Source organism: Physeter macrocephalus, chromosome 8 (genome assembly GCF_002837175.3).
Source record: "Physeter macrocephalus isolate SW-GA chromosome 8, ASM283717v5, whole genome shotgun sequence".
NCBI lineage: Eukaryota > Metazoa > Chordata > Mammalia > Artiodactyla > Physeteridae > Physeter > Physeter macrocephalus.
In genome coordinates this window covers 59,673,125-59,691,579 of record NC_041221.1, presented here as the reverse complement: position 1 = coordinate 59,691,579, position 18,455 = coordinate 59,673,125, and the positions used below count along the sequence as shown (strand labels likewise).

General features: G+C 39.0%; 1 protein-coding gene across 1 annotated transcript in view; it reads right to left on the bottom strand.

The window, feature by feature from the left end:
* Nucleotides 1-12,565, bottom strand: part of DDX4 (DEAD-box helicase 4) — a 79,402-nt gene extending 66,837 nt beyond the window's left edge. The window contains exons 1-2 of the mRNA XM_024123695.2: nucleotides 12,494-12,565; nucleotides 3,289-3,349 (exon numbers count right to left, since the gene is read on the bottom strand). Of these exons, the coding sequence (XP_023979463.1) occupies nucleotides 3,289-3,349; nucleotides 12,494-12,565 (133 nt within the window). The remainder of the gene's footprint in view (nucleotides 1-3,288; nucleotides 3,350-12,493) is intronic.
* Between the last annotated feature and the right edge of the window lie 5,890 nt (nucleotides 12,566-18,455).

The following is an 18,455-nucleotide window of genomic DNA, read 5'->3' as shown; positions in this document are numbered from 1 at the left end:
TCATATACAAAGGACCAGAACTCAGATTACCAAACTAAGAAGCATCACTAGTATTTCACATACAATGAAGCAATTATAAAGTTTTGGGGGAAAATTATTTCCAGCCTAAAATGTTACTCAAACTAGGAATCAATCTTCTGTTCTGTTTTTATGAATCAATTATGAAAGTAAATATATTTGCAATCTCTCAAATTTCCTTCCCATGCTTCCTTTCCCAAGAAGCTGCAGGAAAATGGGCTCCACTGAAGTGGGGAGGCAGGGGAATCAAGATAGAAAAAACATGAGATTCAGGGAAAAGAAAGGTGACACACGAAAGAGTTGAAGGGTAATTCTTGGGATGAGAGGCTAGAGAGGCAAGCCTATCCTGGAGAGGATAGAGGAATCAGGAAAAATGAAACTGATAGATCACTGTATACATGATAGAAACTAACCGTGAATATAGTCTGATGCATATCCATGCTTAGAAAGATGTATTAAAAACTATGAACATAAATAGATATGAATAGATAGCTGTGCTTCTGGCAGAGGGTTTCGAAGTAAATTAGCAATAGAAACACAGATCAAGTAAACAAAACAAGGTAATGATTAACTCTAGTAAAAACAAAACAGAAGATTGAATAATAAAGGAAATGCAACCATAATATATTACATGGTTCACATATGAATGATATATACACAGCCATGATATAAAAACTGAGTATAGGTTTTTATGCAAAAAGTGTGATAACTATTAGGAGAGTGGGAAGGGAAGAAGTGTGAGTGGAGTATATAGGGGAAAGGGGGGGAGCTAAATATTGGTATTGGAGAGGGGTTGGATCCGGGACCCACCACCTAATCCCCTCCACCCACCCCCTACCCCCAAGGATACCAAAATCCCTGGGCGCACAGGTCCCTCATATAAAATGGTATAGTCTTTGCATATAACCTAACATCCTCCACATACTTTAAATGATCTCTAGATTACATAAAATACCAAATACAATGTAAATGCTATATAAATAGTTGCCAGTGGAGGGCAAATTCAAGTTTTGCTTTTGGGAACTTTCTGGAATTTTTTTCCAAGTATTTTTCATCTATAGTTGGTTGATTCATGCAGAAATCTAAAAAATCAGAGTTGAAAGACTGTCAACAGACACTCATGGTTAAACCTGGGAGCCAAGATTTCAGTTCATTTTCTTTCTTTTCACAACTATATTTAAGTTTTTCCACTTTTTTTTTGCAATAAGAATATCTAGGTATTAACTTAGTATAGCATTCATTGGCCTAGTATGTATTTCTGTAATAAGGAAATCTATTTTCATGAAAAAAATATTTTACTTAAAAAAGAGCTACCAAAGTATTTGTTATCCAGAAGGTGAACAGGCAATCTATATTTTTCATTATTTGATTTTATAACATTAGCCTGAACAGTCAAGATCTAATGCTAAGAAAAGTCCAGGTTTTTAGTTGGTGGCTATTTCAATCTAGTTTACTGATGATTTCACTACAAAGTCACGTTATACCTTAATATACTATAGACCCAAACTTTCATTCCTTTACAAAAATTATCTTTGACACCTCACAGAACAAGGTTTCTCCTGATTACACAATGATCTATGCATATAGATGTGTTAAGAAGTATAGATTACTTTTACCCAATTTTCTTTTTTGAATACTTCAAGTACACACACATGCATGTGGTTAGCCTTCTGCTGGGGTTTCAGCAGGCAGCAATTTCATAAACTTCTGAGAATCTGAATATTCTATATTAAACCGCTGCATTTAAATGTTTACAAAAGACAAATGCATCTTGGTAATAGCAAAAGCATTTCTTCTAAACTCAACTTCCTTCTATCAAGTGAATTACTCTAAAAAAAAAAGAGAGAGAATTACTCTGAAATTAAGGTGAACATGGGAATTAAATTTGCTTTAACCCGATGAACTCTGATTCTCGAACTCCCCTTCACATTTTAGAAACTACCTCTCCACAGGTTTTTTCGCTTTGGGACAGGCTTCAGTGAGCCAGTAGCTTCCTAGACTATAAAATATTTTACCTCATCCACTAATTTTTTTTTTTTTTTTTTTTTTTTTTGTGGTATGCGGGCCTCCCTCTGCTGCGGCCTCTCCCGTTGCGGGGCACAGGCTCCGGACGCGCAGGCTCAGCGGCCATGGCTCACAGGCCCCGCCGCTCCGCGGCATGCGGGATCCTCCCAGACCGGGGCGCGAACCCGGTTCCCCTGCATCGGCAGGCGGACGCACAACCACTGCGCCACCAGGGAAGCCCTCATCCACTAATTTTTGATGAGAGAAATGAAACTACCTGGTGTCACCAGGCCTTCTCTTGCATCAGAGTAAGACTTAAAAGTAGTAGTTACTCAAATTCATAGAGACTCACAGTAAATTCATAGTAACTCAAATTCATAGGAAGTAAACAATGATTGCTAAGAGCTGAGGGAACGAAGGACTGGCGAGTTATTGTTTAATGGGCATGAGTTTCAGTTTGGGAAGATGAAAAAATTCCAGAGGTAGACGGTGGTGATGGCTGCACAGCAATATGAATGTCCTTAATGTCACTGAACTGTACACTTAAAAATGGTTAAAACAGTTAATTTTGTGTTACATGTATTTTACCACAACAAGAAAAACTGAAGAAAAATAGTAGAAATAGCATTTCAGCCTGCTTTGGACTTCAACAAAATGAAACACTACAGCCATAAGTTTAACTTCCTAGCCCAGGTCCTACCACTTCCACCTACCTTCCCATCCACATGAACTTTATAAAATATGTAGGCAAACCAGATGGAAATAAGTGGTAGGGGAAAACAACAGCTCCCTTATCTTGATTTGTTTCTCTTATTTGCCTAGGACCTCCCCTAAATTTGTTTTCAGATCCCAAAGAAACTCGTATTATCTTGATATGAGTTTGGTTTAAACAGTTGTTATCCTGACAGGTCACCACCATTGCAACCTGCTTCAACACCTTACAGAGTCCAGTCTCCTACTGCCTTATATCAGGAACCCTGACAATTCCCTAAGCAGCCTGAAAGCCAAACATGCAACTTCCAGGCTGGGCAAAGGTTTTACAGCAAACCCACTAAATCAAAGGATACACTCTATAGCACTATACTCTCTCCTCTCTCCTTTCCTTTAGCTATAAGTGGCCCCCAACCCAAAATATTCAAGCCAGAATGAATTCTCACTAGAAAATTTAGAAAACATCCTCTACAAGACATCTACTAGTCGGCTCCTCATCCGCTGGATGAAGCCCTTAACCTAAAAACGGTTTTACCTTTTTGCCTTAACACATACCTGACAATGAAGTCAGAGTCCTGTTAAAAGTGTCTCCATTTGCTCCAGAAGAATACCTATCCTGTAAGAAAAAAGAAAAGACTAGTTTTCTACTTTGAATAATAAAAATGTGTAATCTATCTCACAAATACTACAAAATTTTAACAACTGGGTTTTGTTCAGAACAAAACAATTATAGAATGTAAGATTTTCTGAGTCACTGCATGTTCCTTTATTAATTACTCTAAAACACCTTCACTTTAACATTGTATGTATAGCGTATTAATATATCACTTAAAACACTGGTCAGCAAACTACAGCCACAAGACAAATCTGGTGGACTCCCAGTTTTTGTAAATAAAGTTTTACTGGAACACAGCCACCCTCAAGTCATCTAGGTGTGTCGATGGCTGCTTTTGCACTACAATAGCAAAGTTGCAACAGAGACCATAAGGACTTCAAAGTCTAAAATGTTTACTACCTGGGCCCTTTATGGAGTTTGCTGACACCCAACTTCAAATAAAACTTTAGCCACCCTACTTGAAAAGTATAATCAAATACTATTATTATATAACTACAATAACCAAAGTAATACATGAATAAATCAATACCTGCCAATACACAATATACGTTACAGAGTTTATTATTTTACAGTGTACTCATCAAATCTGTACAGAATAAAGTAGAGCACAGAAGGAGAGTTGCAGATAACAAATTCTACAGTAAAGCACTACAGAAATTTATTTTTAAACTTCAGTTGTTTTTATATGAAGTGAAACTAATGTACTCACATTTTTTTAAAAAGAATTCTAAAGTAAAGAAAACCTCACTTATGCACTAAAAACAGTGTATCTACAGATGTATCTCGCAGGTGCACTAAAAATCCAATGAACTGGTGGATGCCAGCTACAGGTCAGAATATTCATGGTTAATTTCAATCAAATTTGTCACAGAAATAGTTCAAGATTGCCTTTAATGCTCCCAAATACTGACTGTCCCATTTTTCCTAATTCAGTCTCAAAATTTATTCGCTATTAATACATATGCATTATGCTTGCAATGGTGTAACGACTGTTGGACTCAGAAAATTTATAGCTAAATGTCAAGTTAATTTTGAAACTTTCCAACATTTCTCAGGGTATTCCTGGGTTACTGACAACATAAGTAACATTTTTCTCACTTCTAACTCCTAGGATGTCCTTATCATCATTAAATCTTTATCTCCTCTCAAACAAGCTTCCTCTACTTAAGGCAAAACTTTTGAACAGAGCTCTGAAATTCTTGCACATCAAAATCAGAATTCAATAATTTAAAAATGAAAAGTGACCTAAAATTTACAGAAGATACTTTAATTAACTGACTGCATTAGAAGAATCACAATATTTTTTCAAATAAATTCCTTTAAATAAACCCAAAGCTGAAGGAAGTGCACCAAGGTAGGTCTCTTCAGGTAATACTTTTATCTAAAATTTCTTTCACAAAAGACACTAAATGACTTTAAAAACTACCTTTATAAAGATCGAAAGTCATCCATTTATTTTTCTGACTTATTAAAAATAGACAACAGAATCCCGGAAATGGCTTGGGCTACAGTAAAAAGTTCCAATTTATGATTACCATAGACATTAAAACAAGAAAAGTAATCCAGTTTTCCCTGTTTAAATTGAAACCCTGAAGACTTATATTTCTCTTTTCTAGTGGCCAAAGTATTACTGGATGAATAGAGCCCAAAAAAGGGCTGGTTTTATAAGTGTTATAACACTTTCAGCATTATATAACTGATAAAAAAGTAATGAAACACTCTGGTGCCAAAGCATCAAAAAATTACTATTATTAGACAATCTTCAGACTGTGGAATTTAATGTCCCGCATATATTCTAAGGCAAATTTTTAAAAAAAATTTTTTCAATAGAATTCATCTTTCATCACAAAAAATCCTTAACCTTTTTCATTACCTGAAAAATAAATGAACTTCATATTTCCTTCCAGCTATTGTATCACTTCTCTGCTCCTTTGTAGGCAAAATATCTTGTCTACAGTTGCTGCCTCCACTTTCTCATATTCCATTTTTCCTTCAAGCCACTCTAGTCTAGCCTCCATCCTCAACTCTGCTCTGAAAAAGCTTATAATAAGGATATTATGTAATAAAATTACTACTTTTATATTTCATCCTACCAGAACTCTCAGCAGCATTTGAAACAACAGACTCTCCTTCCCCTTTCCAACATTCTTCTCTGGCTTAAGGAACACACACTCCCCTGGTTTTCCTCTTGCCCCACTGGCCACTCCCTCCTCAATCTCCTTTGCCAGCTCCTCCTCTAATGTTCCTTTAAAGTTGGAGTGCCCCACAGTTCATGGCACAGCCCTCAGTCTATTTTACTCTATCCAACTTTATCCAATCTCACAGCTTTAAATCCCATTAATATATAGGTAATTCCCAAATTTGTATCTATAGCTCTGATCCCTCTCCTAAGCAACAAATTCATATTATCTACTGACTGGCATTCTTACTTACATGTTTTCTTAGGTATCTCAAATTGAACACAGCAAATTCAGAATTCTTGATTTTTTTTCCCTGCCAAATTTGTTCATCTTCCATGTATTTCCCATTTCAGTAAAGAGCACCATCATCCATCTAGTTGCTTAAATTTAAAAACCTGAGGGGCTTCCCTGGTGGCGCAGTGGTTGAGAATCTGCCTGCCAATGCAGCGGACACGGGTTCGAGCCCTGGTCTGGGAAGATCCCACATGCCACCGAGCAACTAGGCCCGTGAGCCACAGCTACTGAGCCTGCGCGTCTGGAGCCTGTGCTCCACAACAAGAGAGGCCGCGATAGTGAGAGGCCCGCGCACCGCGATGAAAAGTGGCCCCCTCTTGCCGTAACTAGAGAAAGCCCTCACACAGAAACGAAGACCCAACACAACCAAAAATAAATAAATAAAATTAAAAAAAAAAAAAAAAAAACTGGCATCACTCTCTCTTTCATTCCCCATATCCAGCCCATCCAGTCCTATCAGCTCTATGTCCACCACTATCTCCAGGGTCCTCTCCCTCTCCTCCTTTTCTCTTTCCTTCTGGGATTTCATTTTCTACCAATCTTGTGTTATCTCACTGTGCTTCAGCCATGCTAGCTACAGCAGAATGAATAATGGGCACTCAATGATATTGTCCTAATTCCTGAAATGTGTAAATGTTATCTTATTTGGAAAAAAGAGATCAAGCAGATATAATTAAGAATTCTGGGACTTTCCTGGCAGTGCAGTGGTTAAGAATCTGCCTGCCAATGCAGGGGACACGGGTTCGTGCCCTGGTCTGGGAAGATCCCACATGCCGTGGAACAACTAAGCCCGTGTGCCACAACTACTGAGCCCACACACCCTAGAGCCCATACTCTGCAACAAGAGAAGCCACCGCAATGAGAAGCCCACGCACTGCAACGAAGAGTAGCCCCCACTTGCTGCAACTACAGAAAGTCCGCACGCAGCAACGAAGACCCAACTCACCCAAAAATTTTTTTTTAAAAAAGAATTCTGAAATGAGGAGATTACCCCAGATTATCACAGTGGGCTCTAAATGTCATCACAAGTGTCCTTATGAGAGGCAAAGGGTATTAACACAAACACACAGAGAAGGCCTGTGAAGACAGCAGAAAGAGAGGCAGCCACAAGCCAAGGACTGCCCATAACCACCAGAAGCTGGAAGAGGCATGGATTCTCTCCTAGAGCCTACAGAAGGAAGACAGCACTGCTGACACCATGATTTCTAACTTCTGGCCTCCAGAACTGTAAGAGAAATTTTTCTGTTACTGTAAGCCACCTAGTTTGTGGTAATTTGTTACAGCAGCCATAGGAAACTAATACATTGTACTTCCTCCTGTTGCCCTGATACCCCAAGTTTGTTCCCTTCTCTGGATCTTTACATATCACGTCCTATTGGGACTCCTTCAGGTCTCCAGCTCATGAGTCATAGTCTCAGGGAAGCTTTTCCTCTCCATGTGATCTAAATCTACCCCATCCCAATATCTCTCTCTCTTTCTCTCCCTCTCTCCCTCTCTTTCTCTCTCTCTCTCTCTCTCTCTCTCTCTCTCTCTCACACACACACACACACACACACAGTTTCCTGATTTTTTTCATAATATTTTCCACTCTCTATATTTGATTTTCAATGTGCTTATTCTGTCTCCCCCAGTAAAATAGAACATCCATGACAGTCAGCCCCTTATCCATTCACCACTATCTCCAGCACCAAGTATGGCTCAAATAAAGATGTGCTGGGACTTTCCTGGTGGTGCAGTGGTTAAGAATCTGCCTGCCAATGAAGGGGACATGGGTTCGATCCCTGGTCCGGGAAGATCCCACATGCCGTGGAGCAACTAAGCCCGTGTGCCACACTACTGAGCCTGTGCTCCACAACTACTGAAGTCTGTGTGCCTAGAGCCTGTGCTCCACAACGAGAAGCCACCGCAATGAGAAGCCTCCTCACCACAACGAAGAGTAGCCCCTGCTCACCGCAACTAGAGAAAGCCCACAAAGCAACAATGACCCAACGGAGCCAAAAAAGAAAAATAATAATAATAATAAAAATGTGCTGGGCTTCCCTGGTGGCGCAGTGGTTGCGCGTCCGCCTGCCGATGCAGGGGAACCGGGTTCGCGCCCCGGTATGGGAGGATCCCACATGCCGCGGAGCGGCTGGGCCCGTGAGCCATGGCCGCTGAGCCTGCGCGTCTGGAGCCTGTGCTCCGCAACGGGAGAGGCCACAACAGAGGAAGGCCCGCATACCACAAAAAAAAAAAAAAAAAAAATGTGCTGAATGAGTCTTAGATCTTAACATTATCTTATTTTTAGAACACTTAGCTATAAAATATTTATAACCTCTTTACCCATCCAAATGAACCAACTGAGAAATTTCAAAATGTTTTAAACATAAGGGTTCTCACAGGTAGCTACAAATAATCTATTTGCATTCTGATGAACATATTTCTTTTTACCTTATACGTACTCTTATTATTTTCAATTCTGGAATACCTTACTTTTTTTTTAAGATCTTTTTGTCTTTTCAAACAAATGAATACTTCCATTAACATGTTAAGTTGTTTTTTTTTTAAAACATGGTAGGGTTTTGATCTCAATTACTTGTCAGGTCTGCTACTCAAGTGAACTTATAGCTGGACAGCTTATGAACCTTGAAGATGCCTCTTCCCTGTGCATTCAGTGACCTATGCAGACAGTTCCATGTGTTTCTTCCCCAGCCCTTTAAGGGCCTTTGCAAATATCCTCCATTTTATGCCCAGAATACCCTGAAATGCATCAGAGTACTAAATCAACTTGTACAGAATACCAAGATCTCATCTCCTATTCTAGGTTCCATGTCAAATAAAGCTGAGTTACGTTGTCCAAATAAACTGACCAGATAGGTTGCATCAGATAGAATGCCATATAAAATTTAAATTTTGAACAAAATACATCTCTCCTCCTACGATCTAAAACAGAAATTAAAGCCCCCAAATACAGACAATACCATCCTCCATCCCTTCTTCTGATTCATCAGTCCAAGCCAGATCAGCCCCATTCACATTCCCAGTTGAAGTCTGGTCCCTTCTTCAGTTTCTCCAGCAATTGCTGCATGGAGTCATCTTCTAGAATTAATGCAGCTCCTTCAGCACCTCCAGAGCTAGAGAACTCCAACTCTGAGTGTCATGTATCACACACAGACCTAAGGTTCCAGATGACCTATCATGTCACATAAGAAAGAGCAAAGCACCTCAAAACAGAAACAATAACCAAAGCCCAGGAACAAATGTGTCTGTTGCAAATGCTTACAATCTAAGCCCTAATTTCTGTATGTGACAGCATTTTCCAAATAAAAGTTATTTCCCCAAACAAAATCATTTAGCAATCAAAACTCACGTTGACGTTATCAACTGCAGACTATACCACAAACTTACTGTGAGGACAGGGTATTTACAGAGAAAAAAAGGGAGAAAACGAAAGACTCTCTGGTTTTAGGTTCTCGTGGGCATCAGCCAATCTCCATCAGTTCACTGGAATCCTTTGGTCATAAACTGCCAATCCTCCTTCAAGAGGATTCACTTTTCTCTATCCCCTGGAGTAGCTCAACCAACATTTCTACCATCATTGCAATCTCGTTAGCCTTCTCCTCAGCCTTCTCATACTTTTTTGCCACTCTGCCCTTGACTCCATCATTTAGATTTGGGAGATGAGTGAGAGCACTTTCCTGGGTTTTTATTTGGATGAACATATTGTGTATCTCCCACAACTTGCTCCTATTCAGCATATATGATTTTCTGTGCTCTTGAGTAAGAGACACAGTATCTTCCCACATCTCATTGATGACTAGCAGCAGAAATTGCTAGAAATCTTCCTCAGGCTCCAGCACCTCAACTTCCTTAGGTCTGCCAACCCAACGATGTCCAACCACCACATTTTCCCCTGCTACTTCCGAACTGCAGTATGAACATGAACAAGAAGCCATGAACTTTACTTTCTTATCTAAACAATTATTACAAACTTTGCTTTTACTGCTTAATAAAATTATAATTGTGGATGAACTAATTATCTCAAGTTGTTTCCACTTTAATCACAAGAGTATCTGCCTTCTGAAATATGCCACAAAAAAGGCAAAAAGATCAGACAGAAGTGATCACTGTATAGACTTACTCCCATGGTCATCTAACAAGAAACATTACAACTAGCAAGCAAACCCAGTATCCTGTTCCAGTCATCATACTCATCCATTCCACCACTCATCCCAGCAAGTTTGCATGCAACGTGCAAATGCCTAACCACTGGGATTTCTGGACTGCAGTAACTGTTACATTATCAAATTTCTCTCAACCCCCACATCTTTTATTATTCTATCTTCAGGTGGTACACTCACTTCAAAAACTAGAATTGGGAAGTTCTAAGAACTACCAGAACAGTAGCCTGTTAGTTCAAAATTATATAAGCATGTATCAATATTAAATCTCCAAATAAGGATCCTGAGAAGCATTCAGAAGAGGCTGATCACATAATAAGGACCTAGTGTATAGCATAGAGAACTCTACTCAATACTCTGTAATGACCTATATGGGAATAGAATCTAAAAAAGAGTGGATATATGTATATGTATAACTGACTCACTTTGTTATACAGCAGAAACTAACACAACATTGTAAATCAACTATACTCCAATTTTTAAAAATTAATTTAAAAAAGGCTGATCACAGATACTGTTACCAATCCAAGATGGTCTCAGAGCCAATATAAATTGAACAAAAGGGAAGCCCAGTGTCTCTTGAAATGGAAATTCAATTAGAACAACCAATCAAAATGGTGCCTTTAAAAGAAAATAGGCTGAAGAAAAGACCTCAGATTTTTCCTACATAAAAATATCATGTATTCATCCTTAGTTTCTACATTTCTTATTCAACCAAAGCAGGCAAACAAAGCCACTGATTGCACCATGTTTCTTCAAGTCAAGTAGGCCAAATAACTAATTGCACAACCAGTACCAGGTGTTAAGTTTGCAGACAAGTGTAAAAAGTTTACTACAAACTGGCCCCACACAAATAGGTACTAAGAATCATAAGGTAGAAATGTTAACATAAATTAATATTCAACTCAGTATAACCAATATCAAGAAACAAAGTATGTTACTGAATAGCACAAAGATTTCCAAAAGGTAAATCTGGAAGCCTGACAGTTGACCATCCTCAATTTCAGACACCCTTTGCAATAACCATGCACAACATGCTACAGTGCAGTAAGTATACTGTTTGAAGAATACTTAGTGAAGACAAAATCTCAGAGTTAGAAAAAATAAAAATTAGACAAGTCCAAGTGGAAGAACATCTGTATCTGTGAGTTAAACTTTGTATTAGAACAAATCTGTTGAGAACCAGGGAAAAAAAGAACCATAAAATATTCTCTGACCAAGTAATTCCATTTTTGAAAAAAACACTCCCAAATTAAAACAAAGAATAAACTGTAGATGTTCGTGACAATATTACAGTGAAAAGATAACATCTTAAATTCGCACCAACAGAAAATTATTTGTTATGATAGCTCTATTCCATGAAATATTATATAACCATTAGAAATTATTTTTAGGAAATTAGTAATATGGAATAGTTAATGCTGAAGAGTGAAAAAGCTGAAATCAAAAATTATTATATACTATCATTACAATCTATATAAAAACATGTTTGGGAAAAATAGAAGAAAATTTACTAAAAACAGAGCATTTGTGCTAGTGAGCAAGACTGTTAGGTGATTTTTCTCCACTTTTCCCAATGGTGTTCCAATATTTTTATGATGGGAAGACTATAAAAAGATAACATACAAAAGATGCTACTTCTAAAATAAGTCCAAAAATAAGAAACACGATAAATTCAGATTAACATCTTAGGTATTTTAATATAAACTTTATATACATACAGATCAAATCCAATTGAGACAAATAAAGAATTACTTATCTTATGATTTGGGGTAAATTAAGAATTTCCACTAAGACATCACTTGAAATAGAAAGTGTCAGGTTTGACTAACATAAACACCAACTGGAAATTCTAAAATGAAAAAAATCAACTTTTGGAGACATTTTCAAGTACCTAACACTTATGTAAAAGCAACCCGTTAAAATACACTATCTTCTAAAGTAGAGTCTGTTCACATTATTAAGTCAACTTTCAAGTCAAAACTGAAATCCAAAAACCCACTCCATGACCCCTTCTTCTGAATTCCAATGTAACTCTTCAAACACCATTGAGAAAAAAGATCTGCTGATTTGAAGATGAAACTGATGTTACCATCTGAATCAGCCTAATGTTTTTATCTTGAGAGCCCTGCTTGTATGAAACCAATTTTCAGAATTCAAAACGTCAACCAAAATCAAATTATGTTTTTTCAGTTTTCTATATGACTGTATCTCAGAGACATTCAACCACATTAGCATAAGCTTGCTTTCACCCACAAGTCCTAAATCATTGAGATTTAAATTAAATTGTTAATATTATTATATATAGTTTTTAATTATCAAATTACGTCAGACTATTTTATTCTATTTGAAGCTTAGCATGCCTCTTCATCATTCCCCATGAGATAGTTAGTAACAATCACACGGAGATAAGCACAGCAAACTGTAATTTAAAACTTTCTCACCACAGTGATTTTCATCTTCAATAAAATCTGCAACATTTAATAACTGCAAACTTTAAATTTTATTACCTTCTCAAATACAGGAACATAGGAAGACATATGAGGTTTGATTATTTCTGCTTCCCAATCTTCATCTCCCATGGTGGCTTCCAGTTCTATTTTCATAAAAATACAAACATGCACATTTAGCCTCAATTAGAATCAGAGAGATCAGAATCGTATCTTTAAAAGCATAAACCCTCATCATTTCACATATACCCCTCCAAACTACTCAACTAAGTGTTGATCCTCCCCAAAAGTTTTTGCAAACAAAGCAATTAAGGGCTTTCCTGGGCGCAGTGGTTGAGAATCCACCTGCCGATGCAGGGGACACGGGTTCGTGCCCCGGTCTGGGAAGATCTACATGCCGTGGAGCGGCTAGGCCCGTGAGCCATGGCAGCTGAGCCTGCGCGTCCGGAGCCTGTGCCCCGCAACGGGAGAGGCCAAAACAGTGAGAGGCCCGCGTACCGCAAAAAAAAAAAAAAAAAAAAAAGCAATTAAGTTTTGTTTCTTCCCTAGAGACAGCATTTATGTCCATCCTTTTTCTCTTTAAAAATTAGTTGAACCACTAACCTAATCACTCTAGCAATCACCATGTGCCCCATGTCCCCACTGATGTTTAGGCTTTCTCCCAAAATCTGTTGATAGAATTTATCTTCTCCATCGAAGGGTCCCCAGTCTTATTGTATATTAAGGGGAAGGGAAATTTTTCAGATACTACTCAAGGTTTCTCCCTTCACATGCCTCCCTTCAAAAGTAGGTAAGACGTTTACCTTGAGGTTTTTGACTTAGTTTCTTGGGGGGGGCGGGGGGGGATCAAGGCCTCGAAGTTTGGCAGGGAAGGAAGCAGTGGTTAAGTGGCCCAAATACCTCCAACAAAGGACTGGCTTCGCCAAGGAGGATTTATACACAGTGTTACCACAACCATCCCTGTTCGGAGAAAACGACGAGCAGGGGCTGGTCAAAAAGGCTCCTTCACCTCCTCTGCAGGCCCCAACCTCAGACTTCGGGCACCCACGGTGCTTTTGGACCCTCCGGCAGGAAGCAGAATGACACCAAAGAACGGCTTCAAACCCCCGCCCACCCCATCCGTCCTTCAGTCGGCCCAAAGTCCAGCTACTGGGAGGCCCAGAGGGTCGGGACGAGGCGCGTACCGGGGGGGAAAAAAGCCGCTGGCCCACTCACCTCTCCGCTGCTTGCTCTCCCGGGGTCCTCGCAAGCGCTGACGCCGCTTAAACGGCTGCACGTGCAGGACGCCGGCTGCGTCAGGTGCGCCCCTCCAATAACAAATGGCACCAGGCGACGACTGCCATCAGCCAATCAGCGGTCAGGCAGCCGCGCCGTCCCGCCCCCATCTCCAGCCTCTCCTACCCTACTTGTTGGCGTTCTAGGCCGCAGTGGCTGGACCCATTAGGCTCCTCCCAGAGGGGCCCGTTAGGCCTGGGGTAGAAAGCTGGCCGTGCGCCGCTTGTCTCTAGTTTCTTGGGTGGCGTCTTCAAACCGGAGGCTGTAGAATTTCCGTATGCAAGCACTACAAGTCAAAGTTAAAGACAGAAGAGGAATAAAATGCCCTCCCACCTACCTCTTTAAGCGTTCTCTCCCCTTTTGCCTACTGCAGTCCCTGGCAGTTGGCCTATTTCTGAGGCGCTTGCTTCGCATCCGGGGGATTCCCGAGTGCTTCAGCGTATGGCTGAGGCCGGTGGAGGTGGTGCATTTCCTTTTCCTCCCAGTGAAGGCAGCGATGAGACTGTCACGCTGATACCCAGAAAGCTGTAAAGAAAGTAGCGTGTCTTATAGAGTTGGGGGTCCAACTCTTTGGGAAGGAGACACTCTGATCCAGAAGGAAGAAGGTAATTCTGCTGGTGTAGGTCGTTCATCAGCGCTTGGATTTGTGGCCCTTTATATCCCTAGAGTTACTGGCCAAACCTAAGGGTGACCGAAGGTCATTTTGGTACTTATGTTCTCACCAATCAGATATTCTTGTGCTGCCCCACAAAAAGTCAGGGAAATCCCTCCGTATTTTCCCATCCCTCCAAAAGGCATAACAACGGACTACTTGAAAAGTGTCATTTTCATTTTAGGTTCTATTTTCATCATTTTCCGTTCTCTGAGTCTTTGAATAAATTACCGAATACTTCATAAATATAAGTCCCAACACAGTCCAGCACTCAGGCACAGAGGTTGAGGTACCTTATGGGCACGCTTCATACTTTTCAACTCTAGAACCACCATTACTGGTCTCTCTTCCGTCAAAATATGTCAGGATTTATTTAGTTAGCACCAAACTTTGTCAGACTATTTTCTTTTTTTTTTTTTTTTTTTCTTTGCGGTACGCGGGCCTCTCACTGTTGTGGCCTCTCCCGTTGCGGAGCACAGGCTCCGGACGCGCAGGCTCCGCCGCTCCGCGGCATGTGGGATCTTCCCGGACCGGGGCACGAACCTGTGTCCCCTGCATCGGCAGGCGGATTCTCAACCACTGCGCCACCAGGGAAGCCCTGTCAGACTATTTTCAAGGTGAATTATCCTTTTTTTTTTTTTTGATGTGGACCATTTTTAAAGTCTTTATTGAACTTATTACAATATTGTTTATGTTTTATGTTTTGGTTTTATAGCCACGAGGCATGTGGGATCTTAGCTCCCTGACCAGGGATGGAACCCACAACCCCAGAAATTTCTATGTTTAAACAAAATTTTCACATCATACCCTTGAGGCAGCTGACACTTTAATCACTGCACATGTAAGGGGGAGAGACACAAATACTCTTTCTGGTGCTCTGAATTTGTACACAGGGTCCTCTGAGGTATTTTAACTCACTTTGAATATTCTTTCAAAATTTTTTATGTCACGGGAAAATACTTATTAAGTGAAAAGAGCAAAATATGAAATTGTGTAGATAGAACGATAACCAACTAGATTTTTTATTTTAGGAATGGAAAGTTTGGAGATATTTTCTAAAATGAGCATTTTTTAAAACATTTAGCAAACATTCTCTGCTGGTAAATCTTGGAGAGAAGGGATTTTTGTTGCTTTCAATGAAATAGTTCCTTATGAAACACTCAATGTATATAATTTTTGAGAGCTAGCCCTGGTTAAGAAAAAGTGAATTCTGACGAGAACTGAAGTTCAATATTGAGGAAAGGATAAACAATGGATGGAAATAATGAAATTCAAAAATTGAACATAAATAGTGAAAAAGGACAAACAATTTAGTAAACACTTGCTCCTTAATGTGTGTCCCAAGAAAATGAAGCCAGTATATTCTATTTTCTGGTTCCATCTAACAGATCTTAAATTAGTGATGGTATTAAATCACAGCATAGGGAAAAGGCAGGGATTCATTCAGCTGTTAAATAGGCTTTAAATAAGCAACTACTGTATGCCAGGTACTATGCTAAATGCTATAGGTAAAATTAACCTATCAAGGGCCATTCTAGTGAAAAGAATGGCAATGGCTAACGGAACTTAAAACCTTAAGATTCGTATCTCAAAATTCCCTGGAAAGCTTATATACAGTTTCTCCAAATTCTCTAAATCCCATATAATAAGGTAGGACAAGAGTTTCCTCAAAGATGTCTCTCAGTTTGGAATCAGTGTTCGTAGTTAAGTTCAAAGTAATGCAGATAAAGAGAACTGATATTTTAGACTTTATGCTTTCAATATTATCTTCATATTATTCAAATAATGATTTTTTTAATTGATGTGGACTGTGCCTAGCACCATGTCAAATCTATTAAAAATTCCTTCAATCTACCACTAGTACAAAAATGGATTACCTCAAGTGGGGGAGAGTTAGATGTTCATCTTTAAGTATTATAAACATTTGAGAATCTCCTATTATGCACATAACCATACGACAGACTAAAAAATTAAATAGTGCAGGTTGGAGCCCTGTAAATCAACACAAAAGGAGGTGGGGGTAGGTTATAATGTCTCCAAGAGAACTAGCACAACTTGTGCTAGTAAAACATCTATGAAAGAAAGTAATCAGAGAGGGGTTTTCAGCATACCAAGCAGGGTTCAGAGAGACAAAAATATCTATATTTTTCCAGTAATGGCTAAGGCAGTATTTGTGAAACTGTAGTACACATACCACTGATTTTAGATAATTCATGGACAATTTTCATTTTGATATTTTACTGTTTCTATTTAATTTATTAATGTATATTAGAAATCATCAAACCTATGATTTCAGAAATATAATTGCTTAGATGAGGCTAAAGTACGTATTTAAGTTTAAAAAGTTTATTCAGTTAGAGAAAAACTAAGTCTCAATGTTATGCAGGAATAGCAAAAATCATGAAGGTGGTATCAAATGACTAAAGTATGGGAAACATTGGTGCAAATGGAAAAGACTGGATCTGGGCACTGGTCACTAGAAAGGTTTTTGCTACAGTGAGGTAAAGATATTTCATCAGTACTTGTTCTGATTCCATGCTCACTTAGCAACTTCCTGATTAATAATTCAACTCCCCCAAGTATTCTGATACTGAGAAAGGAGGTGCAGTGAATAAGATGTACAAGCCTATTGCTCTCCACTTTGAATTAATACATTGAAATTCTGCTTTAGAAATCAATCTTCTTTGAGTTTAACTAGTGTTCCTGAGAGAGAGAGCCTGCTTGTAATCAACCAGACCTCCTATATGACGTGATATATTCAGTGGGCCCCAAGCAACTTTACAAGTGTATTTAATGAGAGCTTAAAGTAAATGAAGGATAAAGAGTCAAATACTGTGTCTGGGGACCTGGGACAAGACTAAGGGGTCTTTGGCTCTTTGCTGTGAAACGATGTTTCATCAGTGAATTATGGGGAATTTGGTAAACAGTTACTAGGAAAGCATAGTATAACAAGGTCTAGTCCTTTCCATTCCCACTAGATGTTAGGTACGTCTAACGAAGAAAACTGAGTTCTCTGTGTCTTGAATGGCAAAAGTGATTTATGAATGTCATCTTTGTCAGTCATACTGGGTATAAAAGAGGGAAGTATTTCACCTCAAGAGGAGAAGTAGTGACCTGGTCCCATCCATGAACCTAGACCAGGAATGAATCTCTTTTATCTTCTCCTCCGAAGACTGGAGGGTTGGAGCTTTCAAAAAGTCAGAGAGGAAGAAATCACTAGCAATTGGCTGAGAAGTCAGCACTGGTAATCTGTAGTTGTTCATTTATTAACCATGTGACCTTGGGCAAGTTATTTGATTTCTCTGTGTGTAAAATGGGTATAACCAGGGCCACCAGATACAGTTCTAGAGGTTGGGCTCTGCACAAAGGCACCAAGACAAAAGGCTCTAAGAAGGAGCTAAACTCAGCCTGCACTCCACTTACCATGTCATGCTCCTGCTGAGCCCCATCTACCCATATGAGGTGCCGTTTTCTAATTCTCACAAAGGTTAAAAATCCTTCTATTTTAAATATTTATAATGGCTTCTATTTCCCTGGTTGGTCCCTGACTAATGCAGGGATTTTACTGAAAAACATTTTTGCCTGAAATCTTTTAGAATGCTGATTCTTTTATATGGTGCCTAATAAAAAGGCTTTATTTAAATTTAGAACTTCATGAGGAGTTATCTACACTTGCTCTTTCCACTATCCCACCTTATTTCTTTGCTGAACCCATTACAATCTGGCTTCTGCCCCCATTGCTTCGCTGAAACTGCTACAGGAAAGGTCACCTTGACCTCCTTGTTTCTAAACCCAAATGACAGTTTTCAATTTTTAACCTAACAAACAGATATCTTAGCAGTCCTCGACACTTGATTACTTCTTCTTTACAAAAATACTCTATGTGTAACTAGATATCCACATGGAAAAAGATAAAAATGAACCTGTTCTTCATACCGCATAATGGGATAAGAAATTCAAATGTAAAACAATAGAAGCATGCAAGAACTAGAAGAAAACATTGATGAATTTCTCTATACTTGGAAAAATGTTCCTATTTATGATTCAAAATCCAGAAGCAATAATGTTACATATTGTGACTATATACAAATTAAA